This window comes from Rutidosis leptorrhynchoides, chromosome 2 (genome assembly GCF_046630445.1).
Source record: "Rutidosis leptorrhynchoides isolate AG116_Rl617_1_P2 chromosome 2, CSIRO_AGI_Rlap_v1, whole genome shotgun sequence".
Lineage (NCBI taxonomy): Eukaryota > Viridiplantae > Streptophyta > Magnoliopsida > Asterales > Asteraceae > Rutidosis > Rutidosis leptorrhynchoides.
Genome location: NC_092334.1, coordinates 693,614,656 through 693,639,878, shown reverse-complemented (window position 1 = coordinate 693,639,878; position 25,223 = coordinate 693,614,656). Strand labels below are relative to the sequence as shown.

The window sequence follows — 25,223 nt, the reverse complement described above, 5'->3', positions numbered from 1 at the left end:
TAAAAAGACTTTATGGCTCAAAGTTGCAACTTCTGATTTAGGGACCTCAAATGAAAAACCTGTTTTAATTTGATGATCCATTTGAAATCTTTTCAAAACAACCTGAAAAGGAAAAAAACAAAACCTTAAGAAGAAAAATAATAAGATACATCCATCACAAAATCGATATATGAATATCAATATTAATAAAAATTAAACAAAAACAAAAACTCATTAATCGATACATAAAACATTGAATACTTACAACAAATTAATCAATAACTGAATATTGAAATCGTTTGAGAATATGGACTAAAGGTCTCATAATCGTTGACGATTAGGTTGTAATATTCGTACCTTTAAACCGATTCATCATCTCCATATGAGATTCAAGAGATTACGTCTTGAGTTTATGAAATTGGAAACCCTAATCAACCGATTGCATCATCAATTTATGAAAGGAAAAAAGAACGTATCTGTCTATGAAATTGGAAGCCATAATTCAAGCGATGGATGAATCTTCAGTTGTGATTGAATTGCATCTGATTACGGTTTGATGGTTTGAAGAGAGAGAGAGAGAGAGAGAGAGAGAGAGAGAGAGACGGTTTGAATGTTTCAGTTGAAGAAGGAGAATGAAAAAGGGTTACAACCCTAAAACAAAAATTTGAATGCTTCTGGACACGCGTCAGTCATACATAAAAATCGAGTAATTTGAAACAACCCAACTCGTATTTAACCCGACAATTTTTTTTTTACATAAATGAACCATTCACACGCCACTTTAAATGGTTACATAATGTCGACCGGTTTATACGAATCGTTTAAACATTCAACAAGTTTAAAGTTACACGATAGGCACGAATGCCCTTAATCAAAAGCATTACAAGTTCGACCTCAAAATGATAGTTTTAAACCAAACGACACACGAGCATGGTTTGGGGCTAAACTACCCAAAACAATAGGCCGTCTTCCAAAAGCTATGCCTACATAATCATCATGGGAATATCTAATACCCGGCAACCCCTTTTCCCTTCTCTATACTTGTACCTAAAAAGTAAACAACGAGAGGGGTAAGTAAAACACTTAGTGAATGCAATAATTATACACATACATATATAATCTACTTACTTGCAATCACTTACATAATTTTCGCACACATACTAGCAATATAATTAGCATACCATCGCAAAGCATAACGCTCAATCTCCGATAACACAAGCTAGTATAACATTAGCATATAACACGAACAATATAATATGCTACGCTACAACACACCAAAACATTGATGTTCACAACATCCATTAATATTCAAGGTTTCAAGGCTAGCCCAACGAATAGTATCGTCAACATCGAACTTAATTCTCATCCGTCCTACTAAATGTGGTATCGTCAACATCGAACTTAAACACACATATGAGGTAACGTCAACATCGAACTTAAACCCTCATCGAATGTCACTAGAATAGTGGTATGGCTTCGTCAACATCGAACTTTAAATCCATACATGAGGTATCGTCAACATCAAACTTTAACCCTCATCAAAACAAACAACATACTCTAGGATATGGTATCGTCAACATCGAACTTAAACCCATACCCCACAAGTAAATAAATCATATACATACATATATAATTATTCCACTCACCTTATCACGTCGGTGATGATTAAACACTTCCGTAAGTTTCAAAGCAAAGTACCTAATACATTAAGTACCCAATCAACATACAAACTAGTTGGATTAACCACCAACACTTAACTGTTGTGCATTTAATGACCCAATTGCATTAAATGACCCATTTACACCAAAACCGCCCATTCAAGGCCAAGACTTATCATAAATCACTAAATGCTAGTGATTAAAGTCCAATAACACCAACTAACACAATTTAGGGTATTTTCATACCCATTTTGCCCAATTAGGTCAACCATTACCCATTTGACTCATTTAAACATCAAGACTCATAATTTGGTCAAACTTGAACCCATTTGCAAGTCTTTCACTAACACATATGTGTGTTAGTGATTTAACAACACATTTAACACTTACAAACACCAAATCCCATGACTAAACCCTAGATTATAAACCTTAGGGTTTCCATACACCAATTTAACCCAAATTCACCCATTTAACCCTAAAATGGGTCTTACAAGCTTTAAATGAACAAACCCTAGCCATAAATCAAATAGAACTCAAAACTCGGAGTTAAGACTTACCAACACTATCACAACGTAGCTAGAGATGTAGGGAACAACTTTAAAACTTGGACTTAGGCAAGATTTTGTCTTCTTCTTCCCCAAAGTGAGCTCTCTCACTCTAAAACTCTACTTTCTCTCTAGTAATTAATTTGGTGTAGGTGAAGGAGTGTTTAATGAGTTAGGATAAGCCTTGTATCAGTTTTTAAGTCTCCAAACCATTAACCAAGTAAAAAGACCAAAACACCCCAAAAGATACCCTTAAAAATGGGTTAAGTTTGGCACTTCAGCGACACAGTCGCGTTTCGCTACGAGTTGTCGCGTCCCGTGACGCCAAAAACGCGATAACACCCACTCAGACGCTATGATCAGGTCAGGAGATGGGACTTTCAGGCAGTCGCGTTTTGGCCCATACCATCATGTATCGCGATGTACTGATCCGCGATACACCACATTTAAACGCGATACAATACCAGTTTCATCCTATTTTCATCGTTTAAACCATTTACAACTTACCATAGTTAAAATTAAACATTCACAAGGTTAAATACACACCTTTGGACCACGTACGAGGAAAACGGGGTGTTACAACTATCCCCCACTTGAATCGGAGCGCGTCCTCGCGATCCAAGCCGCATGACAAGCCGGAAGATACACCAATACAAACTCTTTGGGTTCCCATGTAAAATCGGAACCCTTTCGATGACTCCATTGTACTTTGTAAGTTTTAACTTCTTTGTTTCGCAACATCTTACTTTCTCATCAAGAATGGCAATCGGTTCTTCAACATATTCTAATTTGTTATTTAGAGCAATCTCATCTAACGGCACCCAAGTCGAGTCATCCGCAAGACACTTACAGAGATGGGAAACATGAAATATGTTATGGATTCCCGCAAGCTCTTCAGGTAACTCTAGTCTATAAGCAACCTCACCAACACGAGTCACAACTTTGAAAGGACCAATAAACCGAGGAGCTAACTTTCCTTTCGAAACCGAATAATACCTTTCCATGGCGAAACATTAAGCATCACCATGTCACCTTCTTGCAATTCAATCGGTCGCCTTCATTTATCGGCATAATATTTTTGTCTATCTTGCGCCGCCTTAAGTCAAGCCCGAATCATCTCAATCTTACTATTCGTCTCTAAAACCAAATCGGTACTCCCGATTTCTCTTTGTCCCACTTCACCCCAACAAATAGGAGTTCGAAACCTTTGCCCATAAAGCATCTCATACGGTTGCATTCCGATACTAGCATGATAGCTATTGTTGTACGAGGATTCCACCAAAGGTAAGTGTTCATCCCAACTACCACCGAAATCAATAACACACGCCCGTAACATAATCCTCCAACATTTGATTCGTACGCTCGGTTTGACCGTCCGTTTGAGGATGATACGCCGTGCTCATCTTCAATTGAGTACCCATATCTTCATGAAACTTATTCCAAAACCGAGACGTGAAACGAGTATCTCGATCCGAAACAATAGATATAGGAACCCCATGTCTTGATATCACCTCCTTGATAAACAACTTAGACAAAGTCTCTGACGATATCGTTTCCTGGATAGGAAGAAACAATGCACTTTTCGTCAACCGATTAACTATCACCCAAATCGTATCAATTTGGGTTCTCGCCGTCTTTGGTAGATTTGTAATGAAATCCATGGTAATGTGCTCCCATTTTCATTTCGGGATTTATAACGGTTGTAACATACCATGCGACTTTTGGTGTTCGGCCTTAACTTGTAAACACGTTCGCATTGTTCAACATACTTAACAACATCACGCTTCATTCCAGGCCACCAATACTCTTACTTCAAATCAAGATACATCTTTGTCGCACCCGGATGAATGAAATACTTTGACTTATGTGCTTCATCGAGTAGCACTTGTCGGTAATCTCCCATTCTAGGCACCCACACTCTTCCTTGAAATGACAACAAACCATGCGGGCCTAAGGTAATAGACTCCGTTTGTCCCATGATTCGTTCTTCATGTTTGTTGTTAACAAAAGCTTCAATTTGAATCTCACCGAGCTTCACAAGAAAATCATCATGCGTAACGATCCTACTCGTATTGCCGGATGTTGACTCTTTCGACTCAATGCATCCGCGACCACATTCGCCGTACCCGGATGGTAAAGTATCTCACAATCATAATCCTTTACCACATCCATCCATCTACGTTGACGATAGTTCAAATCTCGTTGGTTAAAGAGATGTTTCAAACTCTTGTGATTCGAATAAATCGTACATTTAACACCATACAAGTAGTGGCACCAAATTTTCAATGCATGAACCACCGCCGCCAATTCAAGATCATGAGTCGGGTATCTCTTTTCATGTTCCTTTAATTGTCAAGAGGCATAAGCGATGACCTTACCTCGTTGCATTAGAACACACCCGATCCCATTTAATGAGGCATCACAATAAACCGTCATATCTTCCACACCTTCCGGTAACACCAAAACCGGAGCTTGACACAACTTCTCTTTCAACAATTGGAAAGCAATCTCTTGCTTATTTTCCCAATTAAATCTCACGTTCTTCCTTGTCAACTTTGTAACGGAGAAGCGATCTTAGAAAAGTCTTGGATAAACCGACGATAATAACTGGTCAATCCGAGAAAACTTCGAATTTCCGTAGGCGTAGTCGGTTGTCCCCAACTCTTCACCGTCTCTATCTTTCCCAGATCTACTTGAATACCTTCTTTATTCACAATATGGCCAAGGAATTGCACTTCCCTTAGCCAAAATTCACACTTGGAGAATTTAGCATACAACTTCTCCCTCCGCAACGTCTTCAACACTTCACACGCAAATGGTGTTCATGTTCCTTCATACTCTTTGAATAGACAAGTATGTCGTCAATGAACACAATTACCGACTTGTCCAACATTGGTTGGCACACTCGGTTCATAAGATCCATGAATGCCGCCGGTGCATTCGTAAGACCAAAAGGCATAACTACAAACTCAAAATGCCCATAACGAGTTCGAAAAGCCGTTTTCTCGATATCTTCCTCACGGACCCGCACTTGGTGATAGCCGGACCGTAAGTCAATCTTAGAAAAATATATCGTGCCTTAGAGTTGGTCAAACAAATCGTCAATCCGAGGCAATGGATAACGATTTTTGATCGTCACTTTGTTCAACTCCCGATAATCAATGCACATCCGCATGCTACCATCTTTCTTCTTCACGAATAAAACCGGAGCACCCCATGGCGAGGCACTCGGTCGAATGAAACCCTTTTCAAGCAACTCTTGGGTTTGGTTTAACAACTCTTGCATTTTCGTTGGCGCTAAACGATAAGGAGTTTTAGAAATGGGAGTAGCCCCCGGAACCAACTCAATGCGGAATTACTTGTCTTTCCGCCGGAACACCCGGTAACTCATCCGGAAAAACGTCTTCGAATTCATTAACCACCAAAATTTCACGAATGGATGGTGGCTCTTCACGAGTATCGACTACATGGGCAAGAAAAACCATGCCACCACTATTAAGAAAACGACGTGCCTGTGCATAAGTGCATAATTGCACAAGTCTTCTTCGTTTCTCGCCATGAATAATTAACTCTCCCCCACTTGGGGCCTTTACATGAATAGACTTTTTGTGGCATGCAATATCGGCTCTATAACGATCGAGCCAATCCATACCCACGATAATATCAAACTCACCCAAAGTCATCGGGATAAGATCGATTTTGAACGTTTCGGTACCAAACACAACATTACAATCTTTACAAACATCAACCCCTAGCACCGTCTTACCATCCGCTATTTCAACTTCTACCGGATGACTTAACTTAGCTAGCGGTCTATTAAGTTTATGCACAAATCTCGGGGACACAAACGACAAATTAGCACCACTATCAAAAAGTATCCTTGTCGGATTAGAGTTAACCATGAAAGTACCTGAGACAACTTCATTGGATTGCTTGGCTTCATCATTGGTCATCAAATAGTTTCGTCCCCTAGCCGTACCAGCAGCCTTCTCTAGCCTTTTAACTTGATCGGTGCTCAAATCGGGACACTCTGACTTTCGGTGTCCTTCTTTATTACAATTAAAACAAGTGAGCTTGTTTGTTGAAGGAGGCTTCGTACAATCTCAAGACAAGTGACCCCGTACCCCACAATTGTAGCAAGTAGGGATAAAATTCCCGAAACCACCCTTCTTCACGCTATTAAAACTTTCGGAACCTTTCTTGTTCTTTTTGTTTGAAAAGTTCGAACGACTTGAACCTTCAAACTTTCTCTTAGAAAAAGAGAAATCACTTCTTTTTGGGATCTCCGGTTCGATACCTCGAGCCAACTCATACAACTCTTCAAAAGACTTAGCCATTCCCCGACTAATCTTACATTTCAACTCATCGCTTAAAATACGATAGAAATCTAGAATCAACATTCGGTCGTCACCAACATACTCCGGACAAAAACGAGTCTTTGACAAGAAGGTAGACTTGAGAGTAACCAAGTCCATCGAACCTTGTCGCAAATCGCGCAAATCGTCCCGGATTGTATTAAGGTCGGCTTGAGTTCGATATTCATCAAGGAACTCCTTTTTAATCTCTTCCCACGACAAGCTCATACATTTTTCTTCACCATACAATTGAATTTTATCATCCCACCACAACTTCGGCTCTTCACGCAACATGCTAGAACCATATCTCGTTTTCTTCTCGGGAGGACATTCCGCGATACGGAAAGCCCCCTCGATGTCGGAAACCCAACATTTACTCTTCAACGGATCTCTCACCCCATTAAACATAGGAGGTTGAGCATCCTTGAAGTTCTTATAATGGAAGTCTAGCCTCCCATGTCCACCATTACCATCACCCCCTTCACCACGAGGATAGATGTTTCTAGCTTCGAATGCCTCTTCGATCGCGGCATTCATTCCTTCATTGATTAACTCGGTTATTTGCTCATTAACCCATTCTTGGAAGACCTTTCTAACATCTTCGAGAAATTTTGTCTTTTGACTTTTAAAGATGGCCTCAACCTTGGCCGTGAATTCGGACTCCTTGCTCGGGCCTCCATTATCGGTATCATGCCCATTTCTCATCTTCATTCTATAAAACGAAACAGGTTAAACAACAGAACGAACGGAAACGACGTATAAACATACCGCACCACCCCATCTTGCTCAACATTCGTCGTACATCGCTTGTTTGACACGATTTGCACCCGTAACAATGGTAGCTAGTCATTACGCGAGCACGTCGTATTAACTCGCTAGTACAACGCCTATCTCACTTGATGATTGCAAACACAATACAAAACAATTAATTACAAGGTTAGTTCACCTAAACCTAGGTACTAACCAAAACCCGGTCCGACTCGTCCTCTACAAGTCCCGCATAAAACGCATACACAATAAAGTCTAAGTCTAGGCACCTATCTCAAGTCGCCTAAATCCCTTAGATCATGCTCTGATACCACTTGAAACAACCCAACCCGTATTTAACCCGACAAATTTTTTTTTTTATAAATAAACCATTCACATGCCACTTTAAATGGTTACATAATGTCGACCGGTTTATACGAATCGTTTAAACATTCAACAAGTTTAAAGTTACACGATAGGCACGAAGGCCCTTAATCAAAAGCATTACAAGTTCGACCTCAAAATGATAGTTTTATACCAAACGACATACGAGCATGGTTTGGGACTAAACTACCCAAAACAATAGGCCATCTTCCAAAAGCTATGCCTACATAATCATCATGGGAATATCTAATCCCCGGCAACCCCTTTTCCCTTCTCCATACTTGTACCTAAAAAGTAAACAACGAGAGCGGTAAGCAAAACGCTTAGTGAAATGTAATAATTATACACATACATATGTAATATACTTACTTGCAATCACTTACATAATTTTCGTATACATACTAGCAATATAATTAGCATACCATCGCAAAGCATAACGCTAAATCTCCGATAACACAAGCTAGTATAACATTAGCATATAACACGAACAACATAATATGCTACGTTACAACACACCAAAACATTGATGTTCACAACATCCATTAATATTCAAGGTTTCAAGGCTAGCCCAACGAATGGTATCGTCAACATCGAACTTAATTCCCATCCGTCCTACGAAATGTGGTATCGTTAACATCGAACTTAAACTCACATATGAGGTATCGTCAACATCGAACTTAAACCCTCATCGAATGTTACTACAATAGTGGTATGGCTTCGTCAACATCGAACTTTAAATCCATACATAAGGTATCGTCAACATCGAACTTTAACCGTCATCAAAACAAACAACATACTATAGGATATGGTATCATCAACATCGAACTTAAACCCGTACCCCACAAGTAAATAAATCATATACATACATATATAATTATTCCACTCACCTTATCACGTCGGTGATGATTAAACACTTCCATAAGCTTCAAAGCAAAGTACCTAATACATTAAGTACCCTATCAACATACAAACTAGTTGGACTAACCACCAACACTTAACTCTTGTGCATTTAATGACCCAATTGCATTAAATGACTCATTCACAACAAAACCGCCCATTCAAGGCCAAGACTTATCATAAATCACTAAATGCTAGTGATTAAAGTCCAATAACACCAACTAACACAATTTAGGGTATTTTCATACCCATCTTGCCCAATTAGGTCAACCATTACCCATTTGACTCATTTAAATATCAAGACTCATAATTTGGTCAAACTTGAACCCATTTGCAAGTCTTTCACTAACACATATGTGTGTTAGTGATTTAACAACACATTTAACACTTACAAACACCAAATCCCATGACTAAACCCTAGATTATAGACCTTAGGGTTTCCATACATCAATTTAACCCAAATTCACCCATTTAACCCTAAAATGGGTCTTACAAGCTTTAAATGAACAAACCCTAGCCATAAATCAAATAGAACTCAAAACTCAGAGTTAAGACTTACCAACACTATCACAACGTAGCTAGAGATGTAGGGAACAACTTTAAACCTTGGACTTAGGCAAGATTTGGTCTTCTTCTTCCCCAAAGTGAGCTCTCTCACTCTAAAACTCTTGTCTCTCTCTCTAGAAATTAATTTGGTGTAGGTGAAGGAGTGTTTAATGAGTTAGGATAAGCCTTGTATCAGTTTTTAAGTCTCCAAACCGTTCACCAAGTAAAAAGACCAAAACACCCCAAAAGATACCCTTAAAAACGGGTTAAATTTGTCACTTCAGTGACACAGACGCGTTTCACGACATCAAAAACGCGATAACACCCACTCAGACGCGACGAACAGATCAGGAGATGGGACTTTCGAGCAGTCACATTTTAGCACATACCATCGCGTATCGCGATGGACTGATCCGCGATACACCACATTTAAACGCGATACAATACCAGTTTCATCCTATTATCATCGTTTAAACCATTTACAACTTACCATAGTTAAAATTAAACATTCACAAGGTTAAATACGCACCTTTGGACCACATACGAGGAAAACGGGGTGTTACATAATTCTAATTCAAAATTATGAGAAAATTAGAAATGCTGTGGAGTAACCAGGAAGCGTCACGTGTCCGAATTAGTGTGGTGATTTATATAGATTATAATTAATGATTAATGGTATTGTGCATCTATCTATAGTTTATATTAAAATCCTATAATGATGATGTCATTATTAGAATAATTCTTTTATTAAAAAAATCAAAAAGCAAAAGAAAAAAATCTAAACAGGGTGGGTGATGTCATTAATTTAAATAATTTTGAATTAAAATTAAATCTTATTAATTAATTATTATTATTATTAAATCTTATTAATAATTATTTTAATTATTAATTAAATAATTTTGGAATTTATTAATTAATTATTTTAAATTAAGTACTAGAAAGTATAAAAGCTAGGCAGAAGGAAACTAATTCTAAATTTATATTTGACAAATGGCCCGAAAAGGTAACATAAGTTACCCAATTTGACAGTCACGTTACCCCCAATTCACTGAAGCCCGAAAAGGATTCTGATTAAAAAAACATTGAAGAAAAGGTAACCATCGTCAAATTCATTAACGATCGTTTGTCAAATATACATGTTTGGTCCCTTAAGTTTTTTAAAAAATATCCAAAAAACCAAAAACAGCCATTGATTAACTTGATACTTGAAAATTCATTTTAGATGCTTTCAGATCTGTCTTCCTTCATGAAACGTGCTTGAATTTGTTTACACAACACTCGCAAAGCATCATCAATCACATCTAACATCTAATTCGATGCAATTGAAAATTTTACTTTTCAAACCAAACCTTTTGATCTCGAAATTCATGAAGTTGTTGATGTTTTAATTCCTGTTTAAGCTTCAAATAGTTCAAACGAACATCCAGGAACTCGAATCCTCAATCAATTGGATCTAGAACAGCAGGTACCCCTCATTCTATTTGTGCATCTACTTCTATTTCGACCTTCTGTTTTTTTTTCGATTTTGAGATTTAGAGAAAATCTTGGAAATGTGTTTAAATAGAAAGCTTGGTAATCACTTAGTGAACATTTCTCCAAAATTTGAGCCTCTGATTCATTGTATTCATCGAGATCCAGAAATTTTTTAATTTCGAAAAAATTCAACTGAAATCGAATTATTGCTCGATTTTCGTTGTGTTTTTGGAGAATATGAGAATGGAAAGTTGTTTAACGGGTTTAAATGCAACTTTCTGCAAAATTTCATGCATTTTCATGGTGATTTGAGTTGTTTTCCATTGTCGCCGTCGTCCACCACCACACAACCACTGCCGCCGTTCACTACCACACAACCACAGCCGCCTGATGAAGAAGATGAAGATCTCCATCAGGTAATATGAAGATGGTGATGAAGAGGATGAGTGGTGCTATTATTTAAGAAACTTAGGGGATCAAACGTGTATTTTTGACTAACGATTGTTAATGAATTTAACGAAGATTACCTCATTCTAAAATTTTTGAACACGTAATCCTTTTCTTGCGCAAAAATTAAATTGAAATCCTTTTCGAGCTTCAGTGAATTGAGGGTTACCTTGATTGTCAAATTGGGTAACTTATGTTACCTTTTCGGGCCATTTGCCCATTTATATTTTAATTTACACTTTCAAAATAAAATGACAACCAATATTATCTCTTATGATTTGATGTGGATTGTTTAATATGCATTTTAGGTGTTTGATGAAATGTTCATCTGACGAGTTTCTTAGTCGGAGTATGTGGTTCCACGGGTCATTAAACTAAATGAATTTAACATTTCGTTCACTTAATACCTAAAACATATCATTAAAATGTTTCGTTTAAACAAACCCGTAGTTTCATGGGTCATTACACTAGTATCTCTTTTATATCTCGTACGAGTATTTAATATAGAGATTGTGCACATCATTGTTTGTCTTGTATATTTATTATGGTGATCGTGCATATCACTTTACAAAAGCTACTTTTTTTTTATTCTTGTAATATAAATATATTAATATATATATAATATACTAGACCCACAAGTGTGGTGATTTCTTAAATTATTATATGGTATCAGCTTGATTTCCTGGTCGACCTTCTTCTTCTTTTCTTATCACCATGACTACCAGTTCAAGATCTTCTCATACAACCGATAACCCCCTTACTTTATAGACACTGTTCTTCACATGTTAATAATTAAACTTTCTTCCACCAACTATCTACTATGGCATAAACAGATGATACCTCTTCTTTCCTACCAACACCTATCCGGTTACGTTGATGGAACAATACCCCAGTCCTCGCCCACCATTACATCTCGTGACACTACTTCTCCCCAACCCAGCCTATGTGTCATTGGTTCCTGCTGATCAGCGTGCAATAATTCTCATTTATTCCTCCTTGTCTGAAGTAGCTATGGACGAAACCCTTGGTCAATTCTACTTCACATGATGTTTGGACTGCCCTTGCACGCACGTATCACCATGATTCTCCAGAACGTGTTCACACCCTTCGTGATACACTTCGACATCTAAAGAAAGGTTCATCAACTGTTTCTGAATATCCCCTTGCTGATGATGATAAAACCCACTGGTATTTATGCGGTCTTGGTTCATCCTTTAAAACTTTCTCCACCACACAACGATTACTTACTCCACGACCCTTGTTTCGTGCTCTCGTATCTCAAGCTGAGAGTCACGGGTTGTTTTTACAATCGGTAAGTGATAGTGTTGTTGCTCATGTTGCGTTCAACACCGCATCTTCTAATAATTCAACAAATATAACTTCTCGTGGCCGAGGCAAAAGTTATATGCGTGGTTCTTCTTCTCGGGGTATGGGTCGTGGTAATCGTCGTCCAACGCATTGCCAACTCTGTCGAACAGACGGTCATTATGCCAAAAAGTGTCCGGATATACAGACATTTGCTCGTGGTCTTGCTACACTCGATGCCAACCAATATAATACGACTCCTAATTGGTATGTTGATACAGGAGCATCGGCACATATGACATCTAATGCTAATTGATTCCACTACTCCTTAGTCTGGTCATGTATCTCTTTTCTTTGCTAATGGTGAAACTTCTCCAATTTCTCATAAAACCACTATCTCTCCTAATATATCACTTCAAGTTGTTATTGTTGTTCCAAAACTTACAAAAATCTTCTTTCTGTTTGTAAGCTCACACAAGATAATCAACTTAATGCATCCTTTATTCTTTATTCAGAACCGACACACTAAAGAGCCTCTAGCTCAAGGAAGACGTAGGAATGGACTTTACATCTTAGGACAAAGAAAACAAGCCTTTCTTGCTAAGCTTTCTTCTAAATGCCTTTCAACTTCTTTTGATTTATGGCACAATCGCCTGGGACATGTGTCTCATGACATTATTTTTGTTTTGAATAAATTAGAATCTTTATCTGCTCAAACTTTGTTCATCTTGTCAATTATCTAAAAGTAAACGTTAATTTTAAATCGAGTCAACAACAAGCGTCGATTTATTAGCGACTTGACCCTAAATCGAGTCAACACCAAGTGTCGATTTATTGGCGACTTGACTGTCGCTTAGAGCCTAAATTGAACTTCAGACAAGTCTAAAACCCATGAAAATTTGATTATACCATTTTAATGGCGTCTCATATTTTTTTTTCAACCTACTTATTGGTCGGAGGTCCATTCGGAAGCAATCTCTCTATCCATAGAACATTGAGAGGAAGGACTTTCTCTACTTTTGGGGTGTTTCACACTGAGTGGAGAAATGACTTCTCTTTATTCTAGGATAGATGAAGGATTGTCTACATCTTACTTCCCCTAGGAATGTCTACATCTTACTTCCCCAAGGATTGCCTACATCTTACCTCCCCATACCCCACTTCACTTTTGTGGGATTTGGTTTTGTTGTTGTTGTTGTTGTTGTTTAAACGTGCTTCTCATCCAGTAGACTCGATTCATTGTGATTTGTGGGGACCATCTCCTGTTATTTATGTTGATGGTTATCGTTATTATGCTATATTTATTGATGATTAGTCGAGGTTTACATGGTTTTTTTTTAGGTAAGCGAGGAAACCCTTCTATGAACGAGCACATTGGCTTCCCATAGAAGATGGTAAAACCTAGGGTAATCAAGCTCCCCGAGCGCGAGACCTGTACTGGTTGAATGGTGCATTATGCACACTCTCTAGTCACACTCCCTTTTTGAACAATTTGGCATAGCCAAGAATTGAACAGTTTACATGGTTTTACCCTACGAAAACCAAAATCCGACTTTTATGCTATATTTGCTACGTTTATATCTCTAGTTCAAACGCAATTCTCATGTAAAATCAAGATTTTTCAATCTGATGGTGGAACGGAATTTACAAATAATCAGGTCTGCACCCTTTTGTCTACAAATGGCACACACCATCAGATGTATTTTCCTTATACCCGGCTACAAAACGGTTGAGCTGAACGTAAGTATCGCCATATTACTGATACTGTGTTGGCCATCATGTTTAATGCCCATGTTCCGTACACTTATTGGACTCATGCCTTTATCTCTGCTACCTATATCATCACCCGTTTACCCACAAAGTTACTTAATCATAAGTCTCCTTATGAAATGTTGTTTGCCACACCACTAAACTATGGCAACTTTAGGGTTTTTGGATGTTGTGCTTTCCCGTATCTCGGGATTATTTATCTCACAAACTTTCTCCTAGAAGTACTCCGTGTGTTTTTATCGGTTACAGTTCAAAACATAAAGGATATAGATGTCTCGATACATCTACACATCGCATTTACACCACGCGTCACGCTCAATTTGGTGAGGCATCCTTTCCTTTTCAAGATCACACATCCACTACCCCATCTACCATAGTTCTTCTTTCGACTTATTGTGACAATTATCCTTTACTCATCTCATCCACACACACGCCTCAACCTTCCAAACCTGCCACCATCGTTACCTCAGTCACACCAACAGCTTCTTGTGATATATGCCCTGATGATGAACCTACTACCTCTTCCTCACCGGATAATTCACCACCCTCAATACCCTCATTCCCACCACCACTGTTACTACTGCACCACAAACCACTCCTGTTTCCCATCATCCTATGGTAACTCGTTCAAAGGTTGGTACATTTAAACCTCTGTAGATTGCTGATCTCTCCCATGTTGCAACATTAGCCCTTCATCATGCTCTTTTTACTACAACAACACTTAACACTTAAAGGATTCAAATCTACTGCTAAAGATCCCAAGTGGTTTGCTGCCATGAGTGATGAAATGAAGGCACTAACACTAAATGAAATCTGAACTCTTGTTCCTCGTCCACAACGTTACCAACATTGTTGGTTCTAAGTGGATTTTTTGGACTAAGTTTATTGCCGATGGTTCGATTGATAAATTTAAAGCTCGTTTGGTTGCACAAGGGTTTACTCAAGTACCAGGTATCGATTACACGGCCACCTTCAGCAGTTTTTAAGGCATCTGAGATGCGTATTATTATTTCCATTGCGGTTCTGAATAAATGGCCTTTGCATCAACTCGATGTCAAAAATGCCTTCTTAAATGGCAGTTTATCTAATGTTGTTTACATGGAACAACCCCAGGATTTGTGAATTCTCAGTTTCCGAATCATGTTTGTAGCTTAAAGAAGGCTCTATATGGACGTCCTATTATACTATGTGATAATCGCAGTGCCTTATTTTTAAGTCAAAATCTTATATCTCATAAGTGCGCTAAGCATATAGACATTGATTTTCATTTTGTACGCGAGTTGGTTCTTTCAAGCAAACTTCACACGAAATATGTATCCACACACTTGCAAGATATTTTTACCAAAAGTGTTCTACGACCTCTGTTAGAAGATATTCGATCCAAGCTACGTGTTGGCAGTGGCGATACCAGGATTTTTTTTCACCGGGGGCAAAGAAATTTTTAAAACCGTAGCAATTTTTTTGGGCAAAATATGGAGGTTTTGGGACAAAAAAATGAAGGTTTTTAGGAAAATTATGGAGGTTTTGGGGCAAAATTTGAAGGTTTGTGAGCAAAATCTAAAAGTTTTGGGGTAAAATTTGGATATTTATGGGCAAAATTTGAAGGTTTTGGGGCAAAATATTTAAGTTTTGGGGCAAAAAAAAAAAATCCACCAGGGGCAAAGTCGAAAAATCTAAAATTTTTACACTGAAAATTGCAAATCCACTGGGGGTGACTGCCCCCACTTGTCCCTTCATAAAATCGCCCCTGCGTGTTGGTACCTACCCCCTCTTCACTTGTGTGGGGTAACAGAATGGATTCTACCCGTATATTTTATATGTCTTGTATTTAATACAGAGATTGTGCATATCTCATTTTATATCTTGTATTAATATATTTCCCAAGCCTTGAAAACATGTTTCAAAATGAACCCATTTCGGATGGTGACCATGATGTTCAAAACTGTTCCCCTTTCCAAAAATTACCTTTTGCATATAATAAAAGGGAGTTCCCTTCCATTCCTCCTAAACTGTCAACACTTAGTCAACCAAAAATAGATTCTCCTTCAAACTAACAAAAATTTATGTCAAAATTACTTCACCAATAGCTGAGCAAAAGAAAAACCAGTGCATAGATAAAGAGTGTCAAAGCTACTGGGATGTTATTCGTAAAAGAGGGGCTAAATCAAAACATGTTAGCGATAAAGGTACTCTGCCTAAATCCAATTTGAACAAGGTTTCTGTGCAAAACGAGCAAGAGCAGACTGAAAGAGAAAGGAACAAATCACCTATGTTCGACACTCATAGCGAAATCAGAACATTGGAAGCTACGAGTTCGAATACCGTTGATACATATATACATAACATATATACATCTACATATGATATATATATATATATATATATATATATATATATATATATATATATATATATATATATATATATATATTATATTATATTATATTATATTATATATATAATGTATGGTAGATATTCATTTACATCCTTAAATTTAAGTTGAGATCCAACGGCTAAATCCCTGCCCTTGGATCATCTGATGGGCGAGACAATCACATGTAATTAGCAGCCCTTAGATTTAATAATATAATCACATGTGATTACCTGATTACCCTTCCTTTATTTTTGTGTTTTAATATCGTAAATCACATGTGATTCAAGGCTGGTAATCACATGTGATTGTCCCGCCCATCACATGATCCAAGGGCTGAGATTTATCCCTGGGACCTTAACTTAAATTAAAGATTCAAATAAATAAATAAATAATATATATATATATATATATATATATATATATATATATATATATATATATATATATATATATATATATATATATTATGCATGGCCATGCATACATAAGCATACATAAACCTCCTTACATGCATACATACATACATAAACATACATACATATACAAACATACATCCCTACATAAACATGAATACATACATCTACCTACAAAAAAGTAATTTATCTTTAAAAAAAATTACTCCTCTATTCATAAGCATCTCTATGACATCTTTTAATTTGATGGCCAAGTGATTATTTTTCTGACTGGAAAGTCATGTGAAGAGCCTGTGTATATTAGGCAGGCCGTGTACACGGCCAGTGTGAAGAGGCCGTGTGCACGGGCCGTATGAATAGCAAGCCGTGTACACGAGCTGCCACCCTTGTTTTCGAGATCATAACTTCGTTTTCACCGTTTTCGTTCTAACTTCTTCGTTTCTTGTCTGTTTTAAGCGATTCTTGCGCCCACGCATTTGTTATAAAATATCCTACAACATAAGATTAATTAAATAAATTTTTCCAAAATTTATTATAAATGGGGCTAATATCGGGGTTAAAAACGTAATTTTATAGCCGATATCAATATGCCAAGTGGAGGTTGTTGCGCAAGCAAAGAGCCCATCACCCATAACAAGCCAAACATCACTCATACACCTTTATGGTATACATCTCCGAAACCACACGACTAATAACCACCAACCAAGCTCAAATGCAAGGAAGGCCGTCACTAGCTAAAATGGTTCCAAGAGGCACCGAACGATGCGGGAACATTTATTCTATCACACATACACATAACTACATGTCTACATACACACATACTGATACATACATACACCTACTTACACATACATAGACATCCATCCACACATAAATATCATATGAAAACTTTGCTCCTCAAAAAATAAAAAATATATATCCTAATCCTAATATATTGATGTCAAAGCTAAGGGATACGAAATAGTTATTAATTTTAGCAGGAAATACTACTAAATACGATACAATTTTACACAAGATATTTATTTATTTAGAGAATGGATATACTTAAACCTTGCTACAACACTTATAGGCAGTGTACCTAATCGTACAGTAGTGTAGTTTTTAGTAAGTCTGGTTCGTTCCACAGGGAAATCTTTAAACAAAGCTTAACGCTATATTAGTTTACTTTTATAAAAATACAAATATATATATATAAGTAATATTATTATTATAAAGGGGGGTTTTTACCGTTTAATGACCGGTTTGTCGATTTTAAAACTTTAGTCGCAGTTAAAACCTAATGTAAAATATTAAATAAATAAAAGACTTAATTTAAAGCGTAAAATAAATAACGATAATGAAATTGCAATAAAAGTGCGATAAAATAAAATTGCGATAATTAAAAAGTACGATAATTAAAAGTGCGATTAAATAACAATAAATAAAAGTGCGATAATTAGAAGTGCAATTAAATATAAAATAAAGGAAATTAAATATGAAATAAAAGAATTATGCTTATTTAAACTTCCGTAATCATGATGTTTGACGTGTTGATTTTAGTTTTATGCCCATGGGTTAATTGTCCTTTGTCCTGGATTATTTAATATGTCCGTCTGGTTTTTGTCCATAACAGTCCATCAGTCATAAATATAAAATGCGAGTGCCCTCGTCAAATTATCCTTATACCCGAAGTTAAATATTCCAACTAATTGGGGATTTAAACTGTAACAAGATTTTAATACTTTGTTTAATAATTACACCAGGATGTCGACTGAGTGTAACCCAAGGTTTTAATATTTTGTTATCAATTATACCAAGTGTCCTTTGTACATAATTTCACCCCTGTTTTAATTATTCTAGTGGCTATTAATCCATTCCCGTGTCCGGTTAAATGAACGATTATTCGTACATATAAATACCCCGCCCATCGTGTCCGATCGAGTGTATATGGTAATTTATAGGGACGCCCAATTGTAAATCTTTATATTAACATTAACAAACTATCATTTAGTTAAACAAATATAAAGCCCATTAATAGCTCATAGTCTAATTTCCACAAGTGTCGTTCTTTTGTCCAAACCCCAATTATGGTACAAAGTCCAATTACCCAATTTTAGTAATTAGCCCAACATCATGATTACTTTGTTTTAAATAAGCATAATAATAACTTAGCTACGAGACATTAATGTAAAAAGGTTGAACATAACTTACAATGATTAAAAATAGCGTAGCGTTACACGGACAGAATTTCGACTTACACCCTTACAACATTCGCTAACATACCCTTATTATTAGAATTATAATTAAAATTAAAATTAAAATATAAATTATAAATATATATTTTACGTATATATGAGAGAAGAAGAAAAAGATGGATGAAAATGATCAGAATTCGGTTGGCTTTATTGGCAGTTTTTCATTTTGGGGCTCCGCGACTCGCGGCCTTTTTGGCCTTAAAATCCGCGAGTCGCGGAGTTTGTTTTTACAGCTCACCCTTTTGGAGTCTTTCTCTGCCGACGGTTTTTATTTATAAATATAATATATATATAATTAATATAATTAATTATATATTATATTATATTTATATACATAGTTAACTTGTAATTTTTAGTCCGTTGCGTCGAGCGTTGAGAGTTGACTCTAGTCCCGGTTCCGGATTTTCGAACGTCCTTGCGTACAATTTTATATTTTGTACTTTGCGTTTTGAATCTTGTACTCTTGTAATTTCGAGACGTTTCTTATCAATAATTGGAACCTCTTTGATTGTCTTTTGTTCTTTTGAGCTTTTTGGTCGTTTGCGTCTTCAATTCGTCGAATCTGTCTTTTGTCTTCACCTTTTATTATTTAAACGAATATCACTTGTAAATAAAACAATTGAAACTAAAAGCTTGTCTTTCTTGAGGAATAATGCTATGAAATATATGTTCGTTTTTAGCATTATCAAATATTCCCACACTTGAGCGTTGCTTGTCCTCAAGCAATATCGTCTTGAAATACTAGAATCACTTCTTTATTCTTCACACTTTGTACATCAGTGATTTCTATACGGTGGTATGAACAATGGTAGTAACGATATGGTTTACAGTCCCATATGACTATAAAAATTTAGATCCATTAAGGAAATTGGATCTTTATGAAAACATTTGATCTTTTGAAAATCTAGTTTTTACCCTAGATAAGTTTTCCGGAATAACCCTTTACCGGTGTTTGCAAAATATTTTTGTGGGTTTGGTGGGTTTCAGAATTGAAAATTTTAGCTCAAAACTTGCTGTTTTGTGTCACCCACTTGCTAACCTTGTATTTGGAAAGCAACACGTCCAGTTTACTTGTCCCGTATATTACCTTTCGATAAACTACCGTCCGGTTGTAAAGGAAAGCGTTGAACAAGCAACTGTTAAGGCAATGTCCCCTGACATGCTTTTAATTATGGTCTATAACGTGTCGGACGCAATTACTATCCTTGGTAGGAGCAATAGTAAAGCTCACCCTTATAATTTTTCGGTATGGCACAAGGTCCTGTCTTTGACCACTATGCAACCACCGTTCTTACGGTTGACACCCGATTTAGTTCAGGTGACCTAATGAATTCCAGGTGAATTCCTAGGTTTTTACGTTCAATGGTAATGAACGCATTGAAAATAGGGTTTTCAGAAAATAAATCGGTTTGTAATTTTGATCAAAATATTTTCTCGTTCAAGCTCGAGTTTAGATATCATTGAATTCCATGAGTTTGTAATTCTCAATCTTTAAAGTCAATCTCAAGGATTGAGTAATATCAGTCTTAAAAGCTGATTTTTAATCTTTAAAAGGAGATTATCCTTTCTGGGGGTCTGATTCATTAGTCTTATCCAGCTAATTTGCATGGTGCCCCCCCATTGTACGAGATAAATCTTTCTCATGGTTAGGATAAATCTGACCACTTGGCGACCCTGTTTAATGCTGAGGTCCGTGGATTTCCTGCTGATTTTAGTGATGACTTTTCTAGATTTTTCGTCAACCTACAGCTGGTCTGGACGACAACTTCATGACCTAAATCAAGAAGCGCGTTTCTTTTTCGGAAGACTTTACTTCCTTTTAATGATGGAATTGATTCATCGTGTAGATCCATCTCTTCTTTTCTTTCATTGGGTAAAACAGTTTAGTTTAGTCCAAAGCAGAAGTATTTTCAGTTATTTGTTACAGATATATGTGACATATGTTTAAGATAACTTGGTAAATTTTCCCACACTTGGCTTTTATTTTCCTTTTTATCGTCCTATATTCCATTTTAAATGAATTTTAACATTTTGGTTTGTTTCTCAATTTATGTCCTTTTTGAGGTAACAATAATTTCGGTGTTAAAACCTAGTTTTATCGTTCATAAATATGTATAAACATGATTTTTAGTTCATTTAATTGAAAATTTTGAAAAATTTTACTAGAATTGGGTAGTCAGTATATAAGACCAGGGCTGTTCTTTATTATCAGAGAGCACTAGATTCTAATACAACTACTGCTTTACTAGTATTTTTAATGGTAACCAAGTGTATAAAGTAAAAATTTTTAAAATCCGAAAGAATTTAACCCCTCCCCACACTTAAGATCTTGCAATGCCCTCATTTGCAAGAAATCAATAACAATTTAAATTATTGAGGGTGATTAGTGTGAAAATGATTAAATTTTTACCAAAGTTTCTAAATATATTGGCGTTTGTTTGCTGAATGATAAATGGTGCACATCATTTGTTCATTCCGTCTTGTTGTTATTTCACATATATTTTGCATCTTGTCGTCAAAATTAGTTGCTTTTGCTGAACTTAATGCCAGTCTTTGAAAATGCGTTGTTTTACCCTGTTGTGTACATAAGATAAACTGCAAACATATATACATATTTTTGAAGTTTGGTATATTACCCCACATTCAAAAATTATTAAAATCTAAGAATAAAAGTTAGATAATTATAAAAATGATTACAATATTAACAAAAGCATTAAACGTATCTATAATTACAAATTACAAAAAAAAAAAAAAAAAATAAGTATACTAGGGATGATACTGGTACCAATAGGGATTCCAGGCATTACCATAGGTGCTATAGAATGCTTCGGCAGGGTCATACATAGGATACGGTGGCTGCATCTCTATAGAACAGGGAGGGAAGATGGGTTTCGGTGTAGGAATATAGTTTCTACCTATATGTTGGCAATGAGCTATGATTTGGTTCTGATGAACTTGCCAATCTTCAAATGCTCTCTGTCTAGCATTTTCGTATTCCTGAGAAGCTATAAACCTTTGTATTTCTTGCATCTCATTCCCCCCTCCTACATTACCTTGCTGTTGGTTTCTCTCCACCTGTGGATGTCTACCATGGTATCGTACTGCGGCTTTATTTCGCCTCTTCAAAACTTTCGCACCATGGTATACATTTAAACCTATAGTATCGCGGGGTTCTGGTTCTTCTACTAATAATCCCCCCCGACTTATATCCACACCGAGATATTCACCAATCAAAGTAATAAAAATACCACCTCCTATTATGCTATGCGGTCGCATCCCCCGAACCATAGCTGATAAATAATAACCCACACAATACGGTATACTTACAGCGCTTTGTGGGTCTCGAATACACATATGGTAAAACAAATCCTGTTCATTTACTTTTTCCTTGTTCTTACCCCTTTGTGTAATCGAATTAGCTAAAAACCTATGTATCACTCTTAATTCGGCTCTATCTATATCCAAATAAGAGTAATTTCCCCCTTTGAAACGGTGATGGCTTGTCGTTTGACTCCACACACCGTGTGTATCAAAATTTTCATCTATCTTTCTACCGTTTAGTATCAATCCTCTACAATCGGCAGACGCTAACTCCTCAGGCGTATATATACGTAAAGCCTGAGCCATGTCCAGTAAAGACATGTGGCGCATCGAACCGCCTAACAAAAATCTAATAAAAGAACGATCGGTTAAACTAGCTACCCGATCATTCAACTCTATACTACATAACAATTCTTCACACCATACTTTATATACAGGTCTACGCATGGTGAATAAACGTACCCAGTCATTAAAAGAAGAATTACCATACCTCTGTACAAGTAATTCCCTAATTGGCCCGGCCAATTCTACAGCTTCTAAGGGTCCCCATTCTATGACCCTCGGTACCTCAACAACCTTAGAATGAAGAGTATGCAAACCCCTTTGATATTTTGGATAATCTATCCAAAGTCTGTCAAATCTCAGGTTCGGGTGCAACTCTTCCAAGTGCATATCGGAAAAGGTCATGACTGGATGAGGTATATCCTGCTTGTAGTAGTTATCCACCTCCTGTTGTTCCAAATTCTCAGCAGGAGCATTGCGGGCTTGGGATGAAGATTCACCCCTTTCATTCTGCAAAACACATCAAACACAATTTTTGTGCATCCAAATATGCATTAGTGTCAGCAAAATCATCAATCAAAATAATTACAATGACATTATCAATTTATATCAAACTTAAGCTCATTTTCACATTTTTATCAAATCTACACTTTTTCAAATAAGCATATACGAAAATGTTCGCCAAGTTCATAAACATTCAACTCAAATAACATGTCAAAATAATCATTACTAGCAATTAAACAAGTCTCAAATGGCATTATCTTTCAAAAATCAAGTTCATGAATTTTAGACTTGAAAAAGTCCACTTTAATTCTCAAAATCATGTTTAGGCTCAAAGTTTGGATCATTTAACTACCTAAACATGTTACACTACTTAATTTAGCAACAATTCATGACAAAAATCGGCCATAACCTGTTTATATCAAAAAGCCCCAAATTTGCTCAAGAACACAAACCCTAGATTATTCAAAATTTGAAGTTTAAGGCTTCTAATCATGTTAAACAGCATCAATCTAGGTTATACAAGCATAATACATAAACAATTTAAGCATAATTACACTAAAAAGCATCAAAATCAAATTGGGGAAAAAATTGCTCAAGAACACCAAATTTCGGATTAAATGGTGTTTAGGTGTAGAAATTTACCGTTTTTCTTGAGTAATTCTTAGATAGCATCCTTCTCAACATGATTTTAGTAAAAAAAATTGGTGATTAACCGTTAAAAATTGGGATTTTTGGGGTGTTTTTGGGTGTATTTTCGGAGTGTTTTTCGCAGTATTTTTGAGTTGTGGTGTGTGAAACTGAGCTGTTGCAGCTCTTTATTTTTTTTTCTGTAATCCGACTCCTCCGCGACTCGCGGCGAATTGCACTTCAAACTCCGCGACTCGCGGAGTTTGTTTTTTTTTTTTTTTTTTATAATCATTAACTTTTGAAACAATTAAGTACTTAATTTTAAAATTTTGTTTCCCTTGTTATTTAGGACGAGGTCGTTTCGGATCGATGTCCTAGTCCGTCCCTCGACAAAATTTTAAAATTTGTCTTTTTGTAGCGATTGTTTTAAAAGCTAAGATTTTTGGGGTTTTTTTTAATGTTTTTGGCATACTTTAATTCAATAAGATTAAAAATAATGATAATAAAAGTTCTCGTCCCTCCCTCGGGTAAAGCAATTTCGGTTCAAAGACCTAGTCTTCAACTTACGACGAATTTTAAAAATCATATTTTTAACTTAATGAGATAAAGTAAATTTTTGTTTTTAAATTCACACAACTTAAATATGAAATTCAAAATTAATATTAAAAATTCACACCAAACTTAAAATTTGAAATGCATAAAATTAAAAATTCATATTTTAAAAATTAAAAGTTCACACCAATCTTAATTTAAAAATTCATATTATAAATTCATACCAAACTTATATTAATTTTTCAAATATTTACAATTTTAAATATATTGTTTTTACAAAGTTTACAATATTAATTTAAGATTTAAATATTAATTTTAAAAACATGGTAAAAATAAAATTTAAAATCTTTTTGGCTTTTTATCCCACTTTAATCAATCAAATATTATCAAAAATATGCGCCCCTCTTTTCGGTAAAGTAATTTCGGTTCCAAGACCTAATTTAACTCATGACGAATTTTTGAAATATTTTGGGTTGATTGATTAAAGATATTTATACCTTAAGAATAAACGTTAAATTTCCCAGTGATGTAATAAATTTTTGAATGATATCAATAATTTCGGTCGCCAAACCTAATTTTATTCAATACCAATTTAATACTTTTTAGCTAACAAATTAGCTTTTATTATCAAAAGGTTAAAAATAAAAATAAAAATAAAAACTGTACAGACATACCTGTGAAATAGATTTCTTAGTTATATGATCTATCCCATTCATAAGATAGTCGGTTTAATTGGTTTTCCATGGCTACATAGGCGTAACCTCGAGCATTCAGTGTCTTTTCTTCTAAACATATGAGCGGTCCGTCTCT

The 25,223-nt window shown here is 36.0% G+C and overlaps 1 protein-coding gene across 1 annotated transcript; it reads left to right on the top strand.

The window, feature by feature from the left end:
* The first annotated feature begins 10,874 nt into the window (after window positions 1–10,874).
* On the top strand, window positions 10,875–12,652 carry LOC139890381 (uncharacterized). The gene is made up of 2 exons (XM_071873268.1): window positions 10,875–11,000; window positions 12,041–12,652. The coding sequence occupies exons 1-2, from the start codon at window positions 10,875–10,877 to the stop codon at window positions 12,650–12,652; spliced, it is 738 nt and encodes a 245-aa protein (XP_071729369.1).
* Window positions 12,653–25,223: the final 12,571 nt, after the last annotated feature.

Coding starts and splice junctions, on each gene's coding strand:
- LOC139890381 (XM_071873268.1), top strand. CDS start 10,875: ATGCATTTTCATGGTGATTTGAGTTGTTTTCCATTGTCGCCGTCGTCC. Junction 11,001..12,040: donor AAGATGAAGATCTCCATCAG/GTAATATGAAGA, acceptor TGTCTGAAGTAG/CTATGGACGAAACCCTTGGT.